Here is a 19,900-nt window from a genome sequence, read left to right on the forward strand (position 1 = left end):
AAGATTCCCGACATGATACAATATTTCTTCAACATATCGCGAGTATTTTATTGTTACTAATTCACGGATATGTTGAAGCGTTTCCCTTTCACTTGTACGAATACAGGGGAAGCACGGCAAGTTGACGACCAAAGTCATCAAGGTGTAAATCGACAGCTTCCTCTTTGCTTGTACATTGTCATAACGGTGGTTTTTCGGGCCGCATCCGTTTTGCGGAGAAAGCGGATCGCGTACTTCGATACTTGGCATCCGCGCGCGGGTCGCTTCCGGTACGAAACGTGCGGTTTCCGGCGAGCATACAATATCGGCTACGCGCCTCGGCATATCGATAGTCAGTAAGAACGAAGCTCTCACGAGCGTCGGTCGAATCGACGCGGCACTCCCGGTTTACTTTCAAATCGACGACACAAAGACTTACAAAGTATTCATACACACTCCTGCAAAATTTATATATTTATATAATTATCAATTTATTAATAAATATTATTATCTATGTGCCTGCGAATGATAAATCAAAGTAAGCGTGTTTGACAGATGATGGTGTCTAATATTTAAAGAATCTCGGATTGTTATTTAATGTCAAAAATCAGCTGATCTATCGACGCGATTCTACAAAGATTCTCCCTTCACGTTGATGCACCAACTGATACGACCGTTTTGGCCTCAAGATATTACGGGAATATCTCCGCATTCCGGATCGACGAGCCGGCATTATGAAATACCGGAATGGAAACGCTCGACGTGCCCCGATGAGAGGTGTGCTTTTGTATCCGAGAGTTTTCCGCAAGAAAATCCCTCTCCCTATTTTTCCTGCGCTGTCGGAGCAGAACACCTTTGTTCCTCATTCGCGAAGTGGTTATCCGTCTCGAGTGAATTTCCCGAGAAATTCGCTGCAACATGGTCGATGGCCTATTTCTTGCGGCAATGCTACTTTGGTTCCTTTCTTTGAAAAAAAAAAGAGAGATCAAGTAGATACGCCTACGTAGCGCGATCGATCGAAACGATTTTTTTTTTCAATGTTTAGATTAAAGATTAATGATTGTCAGTCACGAGTTGATCTTTTTTTGACATTTTATATATATTTTTATTGACGTTTAAACGGTACGTCAGTATTTTTAAATCTTGGATATTTGTTTTTGTTTTTATCACGCGTCTTTAAGCATCAATAAAAAACCTGTGAAACGTCAAAAAGATCGACCTTTAACATTAAAAAAAAAAATTCCTAAAAATCATTAGTTTACTGCTAGAATTGGATCTGTAAGTCTTATATGGAGCGCCCGAAAATATATAACACCTTCGTAAGTTTCTAAAGTTTACGAGTAAATCCCGGGGAAGAGGAAGTCGATGTTAATATTTTTCTCGAGCTCCTCATAATCACGCACCACGACCTTGAGTAAAAATAAACATTACATATATGCATATTATGCACACATTCCAGCGATTAGTACATAAATTACGAAGCGACGCACTTTTGCGAAACGAGTAAATTGAAACTGGGTATAAACTCGCATAGATCAATCCGCTAAGATAATATATACAATTGCATGGATATCGCGCGAATATTAAGTATCTCTATTTAATGATCGACGCTTTCTGTTGCAGCGCCCAGATCGTCGAGCGCGGGTACCAACAACCTGCCGCCGTTGACGTTCCACCACGTCCACGGTGACAACATCAGGCTGTGCAATGGCGGCACGATCGCCCGGAGGCACGAGAGCTTTTGCAAGGGTGTCACCTTCAGCGCCAGACCCGTGCGAGTGGGCGAGAAGGTGAGGAGGTTTTTCTTTGCGACCGCAACTTTTAATCTAATCCCGCTATAATTGTGGGAAACCGGCGACTATCGTTCCGCTCGAGAGACCTTCGCCGATTGCATTTCTCGAATATTAGAACGGACCTGAATTAACAGCAACCGCAAATGGGGAGGAAGGGAGGGATGAGGGGGGGCTTTTTATCACGCGAGTCGTTGTTTTGCATATCGTTCCGTGTTAGAATTACGAGGTATTCGCGTGAGTTTATCTTGTATATCTTGTTGTTCGCAGTGTTAGATAACACGAGTGTGATTGGTATAATCGCGCTAAACGATGGTTTAAACTGAACGATTCCCGACGATGTTAGCTAGTCTTCCAAGACCTTCATGGAAATGTACGATGACCGATCGCTAATAGAGCGGGTGGGCGTATTTTCGGTTTCTTTACGACGGATTGAAACTAATCGCGCTGGTAAAATTATTATCACGTGGGATGTGTTCTGACACAATTCGCGAGGATGCCTCGGATAAAACTCCATTTTAGGATCGCTCGATTGCTCGTCTCCGTAATTTCGTAATGTCATTTCCTTCTCCTTTCCCCTCGCAACTGAGAAATTAATACACGACTGAGCTACATGTTTGCTTTTTTTTTTTTTTGTGCAACAACGCAGGTCTGCGTCAAGTTTCTGGAGATTTCCGACAATTGGAGCGGCGTGATTCGCTTCGGCTTCACCAGCAACGATCCCATCAACTTACGGAGCGGCCTGCCGAGATACGCGTGTCCTGATTTGACGAACAAGCCCGGCTACTGGGCTAAGGCGCTCGCCGAGCGATTCGCCGAAAGGGACACGGTGCTCTTCTATTACGTCACGTCGGCCGGCGACGTTCATTTTGGCGTCAATGGCGAGGAGAAGGGCCTCTTCTTCAGCGGCGTCGAGACCCGTGGCCCCCTATGGGCGATCATCGACGTTTACGGCAACAGCACGGCGATCGAGTTCGTCGACCCGAATCGCCAGCACTTCAACAACATCCGCAGGGGCGCCGAGCACAGCAACGAGGACAATGCGCAGCACAGCAGACACTCGGCCATGGACGACGCCAGCAACGCCGGCCGAGACGTCGAGAGGATAATCGTGCCGTCTATGCAGAGCATGTCGATCCATCACGAGCCAGACGTCGAGCTACCAGGACTCAGGTTTCAACCTCCCGGCGTCATCTTCACTCCTTTGCCCTTCCACTCGTGAGTATCGATCGCGCTAGGTTCGCGTTTCTTATCTCCATGAGCTAGGTCTAATCAACGCGACGCGTCGTGGAAAGGATTCTGGCACTCGCTAGTTTTAGTTCAGCCTTGAATCATACAATGGAGAAAAAATTATCTCAAAGTAACTTGTCCGCTTTGAATTTGCTATTTACGCGATTAAGTTTTCTGATTAAAGTCTGGTTGGATTAATAACGCCTTACGCGATTTTCTGCAAAGAAGCTCGCGTAAATGATAATTGATAAGACGTAATAGTTGAAAGTCAATTGGTCTACAATAGAAGGCATTAAGTCAGGAACTACGAACGATTCTTTGTACCGTCGTTCAGCCACATAGAACTAATTCGCCATCCGCTTTTCACGGTTTCCCAAGACTAACTATTTCCTGGTTTTGTTTTTCCGTAGCACTCGGGGCAGAAACATCCGTTTCAGCAACCAACAGTGCGTGGCGACGCGCACCGACACGGAATTCTGTCACGGCTACGCGTTCACGGGTCGACCGTTGCTACTGGGTGAGCGACTGGTCGTGCAGATTCTCTCGACGGAGCCGATGTACGTGGGCGCTTTAGCTCTAGGCTTGACTTCGTGCGACCCGGCGCGACTCACGGCGGAGGATCTGCCGGACGACAGCGACCTGCTGCTAGATCGCCCCGAGTACTGGGTAGTCTCCAAGGATGTGGCATCGAGTCCGCAGCCCGGTGACGAGATCGCCTTCACGGTCACGCACTATGGCGAGGTGCAGATGAGCAAAAACGGTGGCCCGCCCAACGTCGTCATGCACGTCGATCAGAGTCTTCAGCTATGGGCATTTGTAGACGCTTACGGAAGTACTCAACGCGTGAGAATGCTAGCCAGCAGGCCGACCTCGCCGCCTCGACAGCGTCAGAGCAACCCATCGCCTGCCAACATCGTTCAACAGCAACAACAGCAACATTCGAATCACAGCAACGCCGCCACGGAACTATCGAGATTCTCCGAAATGGTGCAGTTTAAGCCGGCCGTGGGCGGCGGCACCGTACTCGTCGTGAACTTGCCACCGCAGGCCGGTTACCCGACGCCACCACCGCCCACGCCGCAGCCGATCTATGCGTCCGCGACGCACAGGAATCCGCCGCCGCAGCCGGTGCATCTTTCCGCGGCCGCACCCGCACCGGTACCGCATCCTGGTTCCTCGAGACAGTCCTCGCCGCCGTTGACCGGCACCATGGCCAGCACCGGCTCATCCACGTACGTCGACCCGGTCACCTATCAGAGCCTGGAGGGCACCTTGACGCACGCGACGCACGCAACGTCGTCCCACCTGCAGCAGTGGAGCGAAGGCTTGCAGCCAACCCTCGCCGGCCAGCCGAGCGAGTGCTCGATCTGCTACGAGCGCAGCATCGACAGCGTACTCTACATGTGCGGTCACATGTGTATGTGTTACACCTGCGCGATTCAGCAATGGCGTGGCAAGGGCGGCGGCCACTGTCCGCTCTGCCGGGCACCGATCCGCGACGTTATCCGCATCTACCGCTCTTGAACGCTTCCGAATTGAGAGAACGTGAGAAGGAGAGGGAGAGAGAGGTCGCGGATGTGCTTATACCCGGTTTCCACCGCCGCCGCGGCCGTCATCTGTGCTTCCGTCGTCTTGGTTTCCTTCCGCGTCGAATCCACCGCGCTTCATCCCCGTCGCCCTTCTCGCCTGTGTCCCCTCGCGACTAGCGGAACGAATAAACGAACGTAGAATCGAAGCGGATTTCCCACCGTTTTCACACTGCCACTATATCTTGTTTTTCTAATGAAACGCGAGGCGCGTAAAACATAGAAGAAAGTAACATAATTATTTGTTAACGAGACGCCTCGCGTCAAACTTTTTCAGGATCGCGATCCCACTATTGCGCCGATCCGAGGATTATACGGATTAAAATTAAGCAGTTCCCGACGTGCCAATGATACCGCGTCGCTGTCAATTAACATGTCAATAGGTGGACCATCGCATCGTGCACAAAAAAGAAAGCAGCGGTGCTTTCAAAATCACGATCACTGCCGCCGTGATCGGGCGAGAACACGGAGATGAATCGCCGCGGATTCGAACGAATAAGAGAGAGAGAGAGAGAGAGAGAATGAGTGACAAATCGCTGTAGTTGATTGAGTTTGCTTGTATATCGATATGCTGTCAGTCTGCGAGTGAGAAACGCGTGAATGAGTGCGATTACGTCATCGACAAAAAGAGACAGATCGATCCTAGATATTTTCACAAGCGACATAATTGTCACTACAATTATTACGATTACTAGTACCGCTCTGAACTATTACTACTGCTATCACTATTACTATTACTATTACTCATCATACTACTCTTCCAATCTTTAATATTATTATTTTATTATTCATTATCATTATATTACTATTATATTTTTATTATTAATATTAATACTATCGTTACTATCGATTATATTATTAGTTATTCGACCATTATAATTGTCTTTAATTACTCGCGAGCAGCTTTGTTTGCCACAATTGCTATTATTTTTATGATTTGCCGATTATGGTATGATTGGTGAATTAACATAGTCATTATCTCGTAGCATGATTATTATTTAATGGTGTGATTTAAGTGCGAACTTTACCGAATCTACGACGCCTAGGGCATTTGGAAAGCTTATTCGCGCATTCCGCCGTCCTTTAGGACGATCGAAAAGCTCTTGTCTGTCGTCCTGATGTCTTAGTCACGAGAAAGTGATGGGCTCCGGGATACAAAACTGTTTTTAGTTCTTTCGGTCATTTTCGCCTTCAACGATAACGCTTGAACGTTTATGATCGCCGCCCAATTTCAGGCGGGATTTTACCAAAGATCCTAAGCGTCTGTTTCTCCTATCGCCCTTCGCGATACTTAATTCGTGTGCGGGCAGCCCCGAGAATGACAGTTCGCTTAAATCTAATTGAACGACATCCGTTTTGCTGCAAAACGCTAAAACGTTAGACAGATCGTGGCACAAATATTCGCGTTTGACGCGTTTGATTAATTATATCTGACAATCAGACTCTGTAAGCGCAATTTTTTTACAAAAGCAGTTTGTATCTGAAAGCTGACATAATCGTTGCGAATTTTTATAGTGAAATCTCGTTTTGGACACTATTCGACGGAGCTTGGAGCGATCAAAATCTTAAATTTGCTTCGAATTCCGCCGACAAACACGTTACTTTTGTATTTTTATTTTTCGCAACTCGTGTTGAGCCTTCGGATGAAAAATTCTGCTTAATTTTCGAGGTAATGCTTCGTGCCTCCAGTGTTTTGTTAACTGTGTGTTTGCAAAAAATTTCATCTCGAAAAGACATTGTTATAAGCAAAATTCGCCTCTAAAAATCTTCGTAAACTCGCACGGCATCTTCTGGTTCGTTATAAACGAAACGAAGTTGACCACGACAAGTATCGTAAAAAATTATTTTGCGATTCGTCTCGCCCGAGAGAGAGGAAGACGACGAATTTTCTACAATCGAGAGAAAATGGAAGAAATGATTTTCGAGCTAAGAGAGAAGGAGGGAGAAAGAGAGAGAGAGAGAGAGAGAGAGAGAGGGGGGCGAAGTGTCTGGCCCTTTAAAGAATTAATTTTTAACGAGAAGCGAAGGAGCAATGCTCTCCTCTTATAATAACGGATGCGCAATAAAGCGGTAGTGAAAATCTCTAGTCCAGCGAGCGGCAGGCTCAGTCTGCCAATCCAAAAAGTATGATAAAAAGAAAAGCGTTTCCCCCTTTTTCCTTTTAAGTAAACGGAAGAGGGAGATAGGTAGAATACAGGGAGAGATGGAGACGGAGAAATTTTATAGATACGAGGAGGAAGATGCAAATTATATCACGCGCGTCTGCCTGCAACGGCGTGTCCGAGATTCTATTAAAAAAATATAACAATAGATTATTATTATTATTCTATTGATATGATATGAACGATAAGAACCAGTCCAAAAAAACGATAGAGCGAGAAGGAGAGAGAGAGAGAGAGAGAGAGAGTAAGAGAGATGCTTGATAATAATTACGACGAATGTTTATAATTAACCTATCATCGTTATCGTTGTGATCAGCGTGATTAATTGTCGTATGTTATTCTGTCGTCAGCTTGGCCACGCCTCGATCATTTGCGCAACACTATCGCCCTTATTATCATCGTAATTATATACGACTAACGATTATTTAATTCGACATTTATATTCCGCAAAGTTTAATACATCCGCGAGATAGTACGCGTTTCTTTCCTTTCGTCTTTTTTTTGCAATATCTATTTTAAGTTTCTCACGTATCAGCGTAACATGCACAAATACGAAATGTTCACGATTTTTACCACCACACTTAACACACTCGAGGAAAGAACAAAAAAGTTTTACGTGCGCGATGCGAGAGTTTCTCCGACCGTAATGTAAAGATGCCGACGGAAATTTATACATATGTAATATAATTCGCGCAGCCGCGTGCTGTTCTATACAATAAAAAGCCTATAATATCTACGTACGCTCTTACGTCTTTCTTAAATTCCTTTCCCCCCAATTTCTCCCCCGAGAAATTCCCCTTTAACGATCCAAGTTTCTGATTAAGAATTATCATACCACAGAGTGTGAATGATCTAACATTTTATTATCACAAAGACGCGCATAAACTTTAATCTAAAATAAAAACGATGCATAAAATATATAAGACAGCACAGAAAATCAATGTAAAAATCCTATAAAAACGGTACAATCGAGTAAAAAAAAAAAAAAAGGTTCATTTATCCCACCAAAATGCGTGCAAGTTCTTTCGGCAGCGATTAAAATTCTTCGCCACCTTCGCCGATATCCACAGAATCCGTTGCGACTTCCTGGTAATCTTTCTCTAACGCCGCCAGATCTTCCCTGGCTTCGTTAAATTCGCTCTCGTCCATGTTTTCGGCGACGTACCTGATGGCGCGTTTATATAAAATTCTGTGAATGAAAACCGGGAGTTCAGGAGTTTAATTTTAATTTTACGAAATAAAAGATTACCAATGGACGAAGGCTCGTTTGCTAAACATGAGATCGAATTTTCTGTTCAGTCTCCCCCACGCTTCGGCGATTGCTGTGGTATTCGCCAACATGGCCATGGCTCTTTGTACCTTTGCCAGATCACCGCCCGGTACCACAGTCGGCGGTTGATAATTTATTCCTACCTATTTATTCCCGAATGAAATTAATAAAATACCATTTAATATATTAGAGTATAATATTTAAATTTTTTTGAAGAAGAGAGGGTATTTTCTAGGCCCAAATATTAGATTAAAAATTTTCTCGTCCTGTTTTACGTTTACAGTGCGTGAATTAACCTTTGATGAATTCTCGAATCATAAAGAATATTCCTGAAAAGAGCAAACGATTAACCTTGAAACCCGTCGGACACCAGTCGACGAACTGTATCGACCTCTTGGTCTTGATGATCGCGATCGAGGCGTTGACATCTTTCGGCACCACGTCGCCTCTGTATAGTAGACAGCAGGCCATGTACTTTCCTCTTCGCGGATCACACTTGACCATCTGCATAGCCGGCTCGAAGCAGGCCGTGGTGAGCTCCATCACGGTGAGCTGCTCGTGATAGGCCTTCTCGCTGGATACAATTGGCGCGTAGGTGACGAGAGGGAAGTGTATCCTGGGATAGGGTACGAGATTCGTCTGGAACTCGGTGAGGTCGATGTTTAGAGCGCCGTCAAACCTCAGAGACGCCGTGATCGAGGAGACGATCTGACCGATGAGACGATTCAGATTCGTGTAGGTCGGCCGTTCGATGTCCAGATTACGTCGGCAAATGTCATAAATCGCCTCGTTGTCAACGAGAAACGCGCAATCCGAGTTGTCTATGGTGTTGTGAGTCGTTAGGATCGCGTTGTACGGTTCCACGACCGCCGTGGAGATCTGCGGCGACGGATATATGGCGAATTCGAGCTTGGATTTCTTGCCATAATCCATGGACAGACGCTCCATCAATAGACTGGCGAAGCCAGACCCGGTGCCCCCGCCGAAAGCGTGAAAGATGAGGAAACCTTGCAGGCCGCCGCACATGTCGGCTATCTTGCGGATTCTATCTAACACGAGGTCGATGAGCTCCTTGCCGAGGGTGTAGAAACCGCGCGCGTAATTGTTGGCGGCGTCCTCCTTACCGGAGATCAGCTGCTCGGGATGGAACAGCTGGTGATACGTTCCCGTACGCACCTCGTCTAAGTAAGGGTAGGAATGTTGGCATATCTCGTTATCGTTTCGACTCGTATCTTTCTCCGGTTTAGCCTTACCTATTACCGTCGGTTCGAGATCGAGGAAAACGGCTCTAGGCACGTATTTCCCGCCGCCCGTCTCGCTGAAGAAGGTCTGGAAACCTTCGTCGGTGTTACTACAGGTCTGCGGTGGCAACATACCGTCCGGTTGTATACCGTGCTCCAAGCAATAAAGCTCCCAGCAGGCGTTGCCCATCTGCACACCGCCTTGGCCAATGTGAACCGAAAGTACCTCGCGCTATTCAATCCGATTAATTAACTTATCTTATCGCCAATCGCTATCTCTTGTTATGTAAATATTTTCGTAATAAACAGGAATTATATGAATCCTGTTTATTAATCCATATTTTTATCTATAATTTTTCAATTCAAACATGGAATTTTTTCGATGTTGATAAAGCTTATCTTGAATGACTCAACATCTAATTATGCGGAAAAAAATGTGTAATTTCGAATTGCGCTAAGTCTGCAGATAATTAAATTGTATTTTTTTCGATATTCACCATTTTGAAGATGCGTTAGCTTGCAGCGGAAAGGCGGGATAAACAAACAATGTTGACACCAAAAAGGTTTGATGCAAACTGACGGCGAGACGATTTGTTTTGCAATTTTGTTCCCGTTGCCCAGAGAAACCAGCGATGCAAAAATCTAATAAACTTTGATTTTCAAACACACTTTTTTTTTTTTTTTGTATCGTTTTAAAGAATCGTATCGTTTATATTCTGCATTGCAAAAGAATTCAAATAAAAAAATCATCTCTTAAAAATAATATAAAGAATGCATCTTTTTACAATTATTTGCAACTAAAATAAATGATTTATATCATAAATTTCACAATAAACTGTAATTCTAAATTATATAAAAATGCTGAGTGCATTTTTAAACAGTAGAATCCAATCTGCTTTGCATACCTAAATTTTTTATTCTACTCTCATCGATTATAATATCTCTTTTATGATTATTAATAATATTCTTAATAAAAAACGCAAAACAGATTGTTGAAAAACTTTTTAATATATATAATTTCTTTTAAAATAATATGTATATATATATATATATATATATATATATATATATATAATATATGTATAATATATTTATATGTGCGTATACATATATTAAATAAACAATTAAAAAAATATAACAATATTATTAAAATGCGTAGTACATCTCTTAGCTCTTGTTATTACTTCTATTTCTAAAAGGCACCATTTAATTTTCGAATTAATTAATGCAAATGGACGATTAATTGGCAGTACATATGGCTTATAAAAATAATCTCCAAAACAAGATTAGTCAGAGATAGTACTATTTAGTCAAAATTATGCGAACACACGTTAACGAGCACGTGAGATCTTCTTGCTCTTATCGGTCTCGATGGGAGGTGGCGGGCCTTTGGCGCTTTGGTGACGATTGTAAACGCTGTAAAAAGTGACAATTATCGGCCAGACTCCTCGATCAGTAACTACGTTAGTAGTTTTGTATTATAATGTTAAATGTAAAAAATTTGCGTGAAGTTGAAGCTTCTAAATTTTTTTTTTTTTTTTGAATTTTTAATTCTTAATTCAAATTTTAATTTCAAATTTTAATTCCTGAAATGCAACTGCAAGACAGTTTCTAATGGCGATAGAAACACCTACTATCGATACGTTTCCGAGCGAATATAATCCATGACGTGAGATATGCCGACTTGCAGCTGATCGCCAATCGGAGTAACCCAAGGATTGAACTCCATTCGAAATACCGCTTTGTTACTCACTAGATCCAAGTTGCCTGTAAGGTAAATTTATGTAGCGCTCTTTCTAGAATGATAAATTCATTTTACCGCATTTTTTCTATTCATACCTATCTCAGGAGGCAATACTGTCAAACGATTTCCTTGAATATGCAACTCTCTAAGACGAATCAGCTCACCGATTTCTTTCGGTAATTCGACCAGATCGTTCTCCCTCAGTACGAGCTAAAACGTTTTAATCTCGATAATTTCATCGAAAATCAACAGATCTACAGGGTGGGCCCAAATATGAAAGCCAATTTCGTAAAATTGCGAAAGTATTCGAGAATTCTTACAATTTGCAGATTTTTCAACTGGCCGATTTCAGGCGGCAGATATTCAAAATCGTTGTCAGCTAAATAGAGCGCTCTTAGGGTTTCTAGAGAAGAGAAAAATTAATGTACAATTTATGGAAAAACGCGTTGAGCAATTTAAAAACTACGACTGACCCATCATGAAGAAATTTCCGGGTAAATTCTTTTCGCTGAGATTGTTGTACGTCAAGTCTAGCACCTCGAGAACCGGAAATGCGCCGAAACCTCGAGGAAGCACATCTAATCGGTTCATCCTGCCGAAAGTTAAACGTTCTGGTAAATCTCTATCACGTGATTCACAATTAAAGCTTAGCGTGTCCTACAAATTATACTGACCCTACGTTTAAGATTCTCAACTTTGGCATTTGCGACAGAGATATAGGCAGCTCGGTGATGCAATTGTTGAAGAGATTCAGTATTTCTAGATTGACTAGATTGGCGAGACCTGGTGGAACCGCTATATCGAAAATAATTATCGATCTGATGAATCAATTGAATTATATACGTTGCGTACAATTAAGCTGTATTACCTTGAATTTTATTATGACTTAATGTCAGCCTCGTTACATTAATCATATTCACTGGAACATAAAAAAGTCTCTGTAATTTTAATAAAAATTTACCATTGCTTGGTATTTATAATTCTGGCAATGTTGATTATTTGATATTAATTTTATTTATTATTATATTTCTACTCATACAACTGACAAAGCTTGGCTTCAACTTGAAACTTAAAACACTCTGGATATCGCGAATATAATTTATACATCGCTTATCGTTTACATTATTCTACGTTAAGCACCAAGTGTCAAATTTAAAAGGACAGCGCGAGTGCGCGCGCGCGCTGTCACGCCCACGTGGTCGAGGACGCGCTGACGGATGGCCGCGCTGTGCGGGTTGCGGGTCGACGAAACCAGCCACGACAAGTTGCCTAATTTGGCGCGATACGCGCGCGAGCGCGACACATTGTAGGATGAGACTCACGCAATCCCGGCATCTCCTCGAACGTCGCGATACCCTTGTCCGCGAGATCCAGCTCGGGATTCTGGATCTCCCGTGCCTCGTCCAGCACCTTCTTCGCCTTTGACATCTTCCCTGCAGGAATACACGACACTGGCGCGGTCTGATTCATTGCGCGCGCAATCGCCGTACGATACACGTTTTAGTCGAAAGGAAGTGCCGCGGAGTCGCGAGCGCGCGCGTGAACACACGCCCGTGCGCACTAACTCCGGCGCACTCTGTTTAAGTCGTCCCGATCGACGGAGACGGCCTCTCTCTGCTCGTCAGATGGCAGTTCTTGTACCTTATCTGACACGCTCCTTTAATAAGAATACTTGGAATTTTATTTTCTCATTGTTGTATATAAATTTTTTTTTATTTTAATAATAATTTAAACTTCCTTATGCATTTTTTGTTCTTGCAGCGCAATTAAAAAAATTATTTATTTAATTTTAATAATTTCTTTCTACTCGAAGAACAGACGTATAATTCTATAAAATTAAAATGCGAATTAATAAAAAAACAAAAAAATGTTTAGTTAAAACTGATTCGTTTGAAGCCTCCCCGAAAAATGCGAGATGAAACTGATCCGCGCCCGATCGGCGTCGCGTTAATAAATCGCGCGTAATTACGGACGGGATCGCGAGAAAGAATCGCGCGAGAGATGGCGGCACGGTTTTAATAAACTGGTTTTAATAACGTTGAACATTTTTTTTCTTTTTTTTTGTTTATTTTTCTGCCGCTCGTTGCGGTTGAAACCGGAGCGGCGCGCATTCCGCGACGACGGCCGATGCGAGATCAGCAGCGACATTAAAGATAACAGGAAAGGAAATTCACCCGGGATAAGAATCTGAAGCGCTGAGATAATTTGACCCGCGGATCGAAGATTATCGGGGATAGTGCATTCCTCGATTCGTCAATATTTATAAAGTAGCAACACTCAACCGTGCCTTACGCAATATATTATCGATAACAGATGATACATTTAGGATTTTCTCAGATCTGTTTCCACGATTGAAAATAAATTTTGCACTTGCCTCAAATTGATCAAGACTCGGAAAGATTTAATACCGTCGACTATCCCTCGATTTCTTATCACTTTCCGTATTCCATTAAGAGATCTCTCATTTCGCATTTTTTGCCGTTTAAAAATTCAAATTTAAATATAATGTCGCTTAATTAGCAGAGAAACGCCCTTACGGGGAATCTCAGTAGCATTTCCGAAAACTATAAATATCTCGACGGTGCGATGATCCGGGGCCGGCCCGTTTCCTCCACGTGCCCGCTTTCGTTCACTCCGTTATCGGCGGCTAAAAGTACGGAGAGAGGAGTGTGTGGCGCCAAACAGCACCCGAGGGCTCGTAAGGTTAGCGACCTTGGCGTGCACGTAAAGGCAAAGGACAGGACGAGAGGGGAGGGCGGGTAGGGGGAGGAGGAGGAGGAGGGGGTGGAGGGGGACGCGCGAGGGGGGGGATGAGACGACGATGGGAGGGAAGGGCGCCCACCTTCTTCGAGTATCCATCATTGCTATCCGGTAATCAGTGCCAAGCAACATTATCGGTCAATTTACTGACGCCGTGACCGGTCTCGCCGCGCCAGGACGGCGCGGAAAAAGCAAATCTCGTTACCGCAACGAGAGAGGAGAAGCCAATCGCCTTTCGAAACGCGACGCTCGCGAACGGCGGACAACGAGTCCGCTGTCCTCCGCACAGTGGTCCCTTATAACGAGCGAGCGCAGACTTTGTAGACTCTCTGCTCTCGTTGCTCTCTTTCGCGATAAATTTGTGGATCTAATTAGAATGGAAGAAGGAGAGAAAAAGAGAGAGAGATCGTGTAATCTATAAATTCTACATTTTCGAGTCTGGCAAAAAAAAACAATCGAAACAATCTGATTTTTTTTAAAGAGACGAAACAAGCCGTTAGTCTAGTTAAAAAAAAAAAAAAGAAAGAAAGAAATCGCATTAAAAAAGATTTCGCAGTAAAATCTCTTCGAGAAATCGCCCCGACTCGTCCTAAGACAACGACGTCTAACACGACGAAGGAAGGACGGGAACACGTGTGGCGCGCGTGTGCGCGAGCGCACGTGCGTTCCGTACGCGTGCACGAGAGAGCGGAGCGAGAGGGTGGATGTGATGACGATATGTAGGAAAGAGGAAGAAAGAAGTAACACTCGCGACTGGCGTCCGCGAGAGGAATATTCAGTGCAACGTATATAAAAGCCCGTTATGCACGGCGACCAATGTGCTTGGCACAACACGCGCGTGCATTGCGCGCGTGTGTGTATGGTGAGCGCTATAAATAGACGTAGCAGACCGCAGAGATTCTAAGAGTACACTCCGTCTCCTTTCATACGCGGTCGATAGTGTGCGGGAACGAAAAACTCATCTGTACCTCATGTATCGCGCTTGGAAAAAAAAAAGAAAGAATTGGAATTAGTATTTTAAAGATCAAATAATTCGTGCCGCAATCAATATTTGCCGTTATCTAGACGAAGTTATCTAGATAATCATTTGGATGAGGCAACTGCATTATATATCATCTTTATCTAAATAATAATAGGATTATTTACATATATTATCTACATCTTAACTGAAGTTTTATATTATTTTAGTTGTTACATTTTTTAATAATTAATAATTTTTTATAAAACATAATTTAATAATAAACTTAATAATTTTTTTATAAAACAATTTTAATACCATCTAAAAAGCTTCATAATTTCTATTATCTACATAAACACGAAATATATCATTTTATCTTTGTCTAGATAATTTCAATATTATCTTTGCACAACACTGGTCATAATAATTATTAACGCTCGAAGAAATGATAAGCTGTTAGTGTCGACGTTAGCTAGGCTTTCGTACATGTAAAAAAAAAAAAGTATTCAGATATTACCGTTGATGATGGAGATTTATTTTCGACGCAATCTTTTTAGAATGACGAATCATATTTCAAGTGTAAAATCTAGCATTCCTTTATCATCACTGATGAGATTTGTCGACATCGATTGCTCTTTCCCGCGCCACGCCGTATAATAAAGACGGAATTTTCGCTTACGAAGATCGATGATGACCGATATTAATGGCGCGAAGATGACGACGAGACGGCGATGATTGTGCCACGATGCTGGAAGCGAGAGACGCCCGAGGACATCCTCACGAATCTATGCTTCCTGTGCCACTTCCCAGAAACTTCCCCGCCCGACGCGTCCCGACGTTAATAAGGCGCCGATGTAACCGTGCAATTTAAGACGCAATTTTGGCGGCGCGAGCCGTTATGAGATACCGGTGCAAGCAACTGACCGATACAAGGCGGCTTCTGTTTTTCGGCAATGAGGATGTCGGACGAGTTACGACATCCAGTGGCAGGTGTTACATGTGAAGCGAGGTCGCGCGCTCCATCTCTTCCTTTCCTTTTTTTTTATGTTACGTATTGATTTCCATTGATGCCGGCAAAAAAGCCCACTTTAATGTCTTTATCGTTCTTCAATTCTCGCCAAGACACTCGTATCCGCTAAGGTTTCACAAGACTCAAGACAAAGACAATATTATATATATCGTAGAAATGTTGTATTGAAAATTTTTGGAAATTCAAACTTATCTTGATTTTGAATGAATCTTGATAGCACAAATCTCGTATTGTCTTCGATTTTATTAATAATTTTTATCTAATACTGAACAATCGTTTAAAAGAATATTTAATAATATACATATTTTCTTTTATAATATTTATTTTTGCGTAGTTTCTGATTTTATTATATTTATACTATCTATATTAATATTAATATAATATATTAAATATAAATTAGAATTTTGATATAATATAATATAACATATTAAATAAAATTTTTCAAGTCTCTATAATATGATGATTTTTTCTCATTTAATATGCATACAAATATTTTAGCTTTTTTTAAAAATCAATAATCTTGACACTCATAGTCTTGGTATTGCCTTGACAATTAATTAAAAATCTTGATTTTGTCTCGATGCAATCCTGACATTCGCAACCAAAGGTATACGAGAAAGATTCTCCTGGCATCCGAGTAACGCATTCTCGAATTTGCCAGTGTATACGTTTCACAAAAAGGAATCCCCTTCGCAGGGATAACATCTTCTTTAAGGCTGAGGGGAACTGAGTTATCTTGGCGGCGCAACAATGTAAGCAACCCGCGGGCTCGCGTTCCGAACGTGATCCGTGCACGGCAGGCTCGGCGGAGGCTGCAACAAGGCCGCGAGTGTGATCTCTTCAAGGGCTTCAAGGTCAGCGATAATAATCGCGGGTATGCTCGAGGGCAACGAAGAGGCAGACGGAGGAGACGGCTAGGGGGCGGAGAAGAGGGGGAGGGGGAGGGGAGGTGACCAGTTCGTTGCATAATTGCGTCACGTTGTCCGGGAATCACTGCCCTGGACGCGCACACTAGCACACTAGTTTTGCAAAAACTCGCGGCAAACTGGATTCCCCTTGCGCTCGTGTACGTGTGCACGTGCATTTTCTAACATGCACCTAGTGCAAAGAAGGCGAGAGGCGGTGTAACCTTGCCGACTGCACGAATAAAAGGTCTCTCTTAATGTTACGTATTATGATAACTAAGTGTACTCGAGCTCTTAGAAGTCAGGACTTGCTTCGTGTTGAAACAACACAGTATTATTAATCGATATGCAGAGGACTCGCTAAAATGTTTAATATTCCTTATTAAATATTATTTTCTCAAAAAACACATTTTTCATAAAATTGCATTAATAAAGAATAGAGAGAATAAAAATCTTTTTTGTCAAAAAGATACTGCTTTTTTAACAAAAAAAAATTTTTTTTCATTTAAAAAGTTTAACAAATATTTTTAAAGCCACCTTTAATTGCTTAATAAAGAATAGAGAGAGAGAGAGTAAAAATCTTCTGTAAATAAAATATCTCTTGTCAAAAAGATCTCTTAAAAAAAAAAAAAATTATTTAAAAACAATAAATATTTTCAAAGCAACTTTTAATTGTTTTAGAAGCTATATTATATTATATATAATTTTTAAATAAAACAGATAATTGTCGAAGATTACGACAGTTCATATAACGACAAAAGTCTGTCGAGTAACGTTGACATTTATCCGCGATACATTTAAGCGAACGTTTCATCGTCTCTCTCCTCTTTTCCTCGGCATTGATTAGTTATTAATTCGCGACATCGATTGCATGTATCGTCGAGCCTGGGAAAAATTGTCCGATAGTTTCACAACAACAACGTCCTGTCGCACGAATACGGATTTATTTATTCGCTCTTTATTTATTACGCAAATTTCTCCAACCGCAGTTCTGCCAATTAATCATCGTGGCGCTTATTATTAAAACGTTGCGTGTCTAGGATGAATTATCGCCACGCATAAATTCATTCGTGACTCTAACCACACGGATATGCGTAAGAGTACACGCGTAAAGTGTCCTGATCGATGCACGTAACACATGTAAAAAAAAAATATATATATATATATATCTCAATAAAATTCATCTGTCATTATTACATTTTTTATCATCGATTTTGTATTATTAGCAAAAAATTATAAATGACAAATTTACAAAACCTCTTAATCCTTTTGCCTCGGGAATCCTTCTGTTCAATGATGGGATAAGTAATGCGTCACTTTAAAGACCAATTTCTCGGCGAATTGTATCTTAAATTTTGCCTACGATTCTTCTTTAATTAAAGATGTTTGAGGATTCGAAGAAAAGTGCTCCGCTCGTTTAATATCCAAAGAGGCGCAAATCTACGAGATTTCGCTAGTTAACCTACTTGCGAGCGCGCTTTCTTCCATCTTCCTTTTTTTTTTTTAAACACTCAATTTGACACTCAATAGCGACTTACGAGGTACGGCGATGATGACAGCGCGACTCGGTTGTTGGATTAACGGAGAAAGTACATTCTCATTCGTTGGGATTGTTGGTAGTGCTTTGTTTATACAAAACATCGTTAAAATCTCATTCACGAATTACCAACGACTGTCCAATCGACAAGTGTGATAAATTAGCCGCGAGATTCCACGATGCAGGCTGGAGAAATGAAACGTCATCGACTCAATCGCTCGTATATCCAGCGTTAATGATCCTTAAATCGCGGCTAATCGCGATTAAGATTCTAGTCGGCGACTTACGTAACACGCCTTGCAGTTCTCCATCAAACAAGCGTATACAAGCGAATCTAATAGCCTTCTTTTTTTACTCCCGACACGGGAGTAAAAAAGCGTCGTAAAGATTAACGGTGATCTATGCGAACAGCGACAGAAAAATGATGTGTTGCGCCGCAGGCGAAATATTGTTGTCACTTTTTGCGCCGAGAGATTCGATTGCCCGAGTTGATTGGTTGCACGACAAGGTATCGGAGAAATGCAACGATATTCAGTGAAATCGGGAGTAGAGCAACAACTTCAATTACAATTCGATAATTTAACAGTTTGCCGGGCTCGTTTCAGGAAGCGAACAGCTGAGATTTATCACCAAAGCTATCGGATTAATAAGGTCGAAATAATGTAATAACTTATTGCGTTCCGCATGCTAAACCCGACTACATAAAATCACAGATATCTGAAGGATGTTCTGCTTTCACCAAACGTTAGAGAGCGTGTATTAAAGTGGCACCTAGACTTACTTTTAGGGGAATTTAAGGGGGCATATTTCGTTTGAACTCTCGAAAAATAAGTATTTTCTACATTTTTTGCAGCACAACGACGTGATAAAATTTTTTTATTTTTTTACAATATTATTAAGTACTTAAATAAAAATTTTCAGCTTAAAACACTTTTCTTTTTTTAAGTTATGCAAATATTTGCAGATTTATATTTTCATGCACGGTGTGCATAGAAACTCGGGTTACATTCGATGGATTGACTTTAAATTTTGCAAGCGAGTTCCTAATAAGATTCTCCATCTGCTAACGAAGTCTTTTTTTTAATCCCATTCCCCATTTTTTAATTATAAACAAAAAAAATGGACTGTAAAAAAAATGAAACTTTGTTTCAATACACCGCCATTTTTTTATTTTTCAAAATTTTGAGAAAACGTATAGCAGATAGCTATTAATATGTTTAATAAAAAAATTTGGATTTTTTTATTTCAGATACAACATACGTTTTCATGCACCGTAAAATAGGAGGAGCTTTGCAAATATTCGCATAACTTTCAAAAAAATATTTTTTAAGCTAAAAATTTTTATTTAAGTAGTGAACAATATTATATTAGTATTATAAAAAAATTAGAAATTTTTATCAAATTGTTGCGCTGCAAAAAATCTAAAAAATGCACTAATTTTTCGAGGTTTTAAACGAATATATCCCCTTAACTAATACGTTGTAAAAACCTGTTAAAATATTTTTTTTTAATAAGATTTAATTTTTATGTGTGATTTTTAAAGATGACGAGAAAATATTCAGCATAAAATTGGCTTGCTCATGCATAGCTAATATCGCAAAATTTAAAATATGAATTAATTATTATAATACATTTTTAATATAATGAAGATGAACGAATCTCTCAGTATATGTAGCTTTTTATCTCGTTATCGTTTAATATAATGCAT

The 19,900-nt window shown here is 41.4% G+C and overlaps 4 protein-coding genes across 10 annotated transcripts in view; 1 reads left to right on the forward strand and 3 right to left on the reverse strand.

Moving 5' to 3' along the window:
- LOC126856913 (protein neuralized) overlaps positions 1–7,483 on the forward strand; it is a 58,078-nt gene extending 50,595 nt beyond the window's left edge. For 4 of the 5 annotated variants that reach the window (XM_050605923.1, XM_050605926.1, XM_050605922.1 and 1 more), the window contains exons 2-4: positions 1,603–1,769; positions 2,419–2,987; positions 3,410–7,483. In XM_050605923.1, coding sequence (XP_050461880.1) covers positions 1,603–1,769; positions 2,419–2,987; positions 3,410–4,523 — 1,850 coding nt within the window. In that variant the 3' untranslated portion in view covers positions 4,524–7,483. Of the gene's footprint in view, positions 1–363; positions 757–1,602; positions 1,770–2,418; positions 2,988–3,409 lie in introns of those variants that run through there. The other variant, XM_050605925.1, reaches the window with a different exon arrangement.
- The window catches only part of LOC126856976 (uncharacterized), a 111,343-nt gene that overhangs the window by 48,976 nt on the left and 42,467 nt on the right, over positions 1–19,900 (reverse strand). The window lies entirely within an intron of this gene.
- LOC126856938 (tubulin alpha-2/alpha-4 chain-like) lies at positions 6,438–9,500 on the reverse strand. 2 transcript variants are annotated; one of them, XM_050605961.1, is made up of 4 exons: positions 9,271–9,499; positions 8,369–9,198; positions 7,997–8,160; positions 6,438–7,912 (listed from the first exon to the last, which is right to left on the reverse strand). In XM_050605961.1, the coding sequence occupies exons 1-4, from the start codon at positions 9,446–9,448 to the stop codon at positions 7,783–7,785; spliced, it is 1,302 nt and encodes a 433-aa protein (XP_050461918.1). In that variant the 5' UTR covers positions 9,449–9,499; the 3' UTR covers positions 6,438–7,782. The 2 variants fall into 2 exon arrangements, with proteins under 2 accessions (XP_050461918.1, XP_050461917.1); XM_050605960.1 differs by having other exon boundaries at positions 8,369–9,500.
- On the reverse strand, positions 10,330–12,549 carry LOC126856956 (ras suppressor protein 1). Its single transcript, XM_050605999.1, has 8 exons — positions 12,325–12,549; positions 11,871–11,921; positions 11,677–11,797; positions 11,476–11,594; positions 11,323–11,405; positions 11,098–11,212; positions 10,893–11,025; positions 10,330–10,674 (listed from the first exon to the last, which is right to left on the reverse strand). Exons 1-8 carry the CDS (start codon positions 12,470–12,472, stop codon positions 10,590–10,592), a joined length of 855 nt encoding a protein of 284 aa, XP_050461956.1. The 5' UTR covers positions 12,473–12,549; the 3' UTR covers positions 10,330–10,589.

This window comes from Cataglyphis hispanica, chromosome 20, assembly GCF_021464435.1.
Source record: "Cataglyphis hispanica isolate Lineage 1 chromosome 20, ULB_Chis1_1.0, whole genome shotgun sequence".
NCBI classification, from domain to species: domain Eukaryota; kingdom Metazoa; phylum Arthropoda; class Insecta; order Hymenoptera; family Formicidae; genus Cataglyphis; species Cataglyphis hispanica.

Coding starts and splice junctions, on each gene's coding strand:
- LOC126856938 (XM_050605960.1), bottom strand. CDS start 9,448: ATGGGCAACGCCTGCTGGGAGCTTTATTGCTTGGAGCACGGTATACAA. Junction 8,161..8,368: donor GGTGTCCGACGGGTTTCAAG/GTTAATCGTTTG, acceptor GGGAATAAATAG/GTAGGAATAAATTATCAACC. Junction 7,913..7,996: donor AAACGAGCCTTCGTCCATTG/GTAATCTTTTAT, acceptor ACGCGCCATCAG/GTACGTCGCCGAAAACATGG.
- LOC126856956 (XM_050605999.1), bottom strand. CDS start 12,472: ATGAATCAGACCGCGCCAGTGTCGTGTATTCCTGCAGGGAAGATGTCA. Junction 11,595..11,676: donor TTGAGAATCTTAAACGTAGG/GTCAGTATAATT, acceptor AACTTTCGGCAG/GATGAACCGATTAGATGTGC. Junction 11,406..11,475: donor CGGAAATTTCTTCATGATGG/GTCAGTCGTAGT, acceptor TCTCTTCTCTAG/AAACCCTAAGAGCGCTCTAT.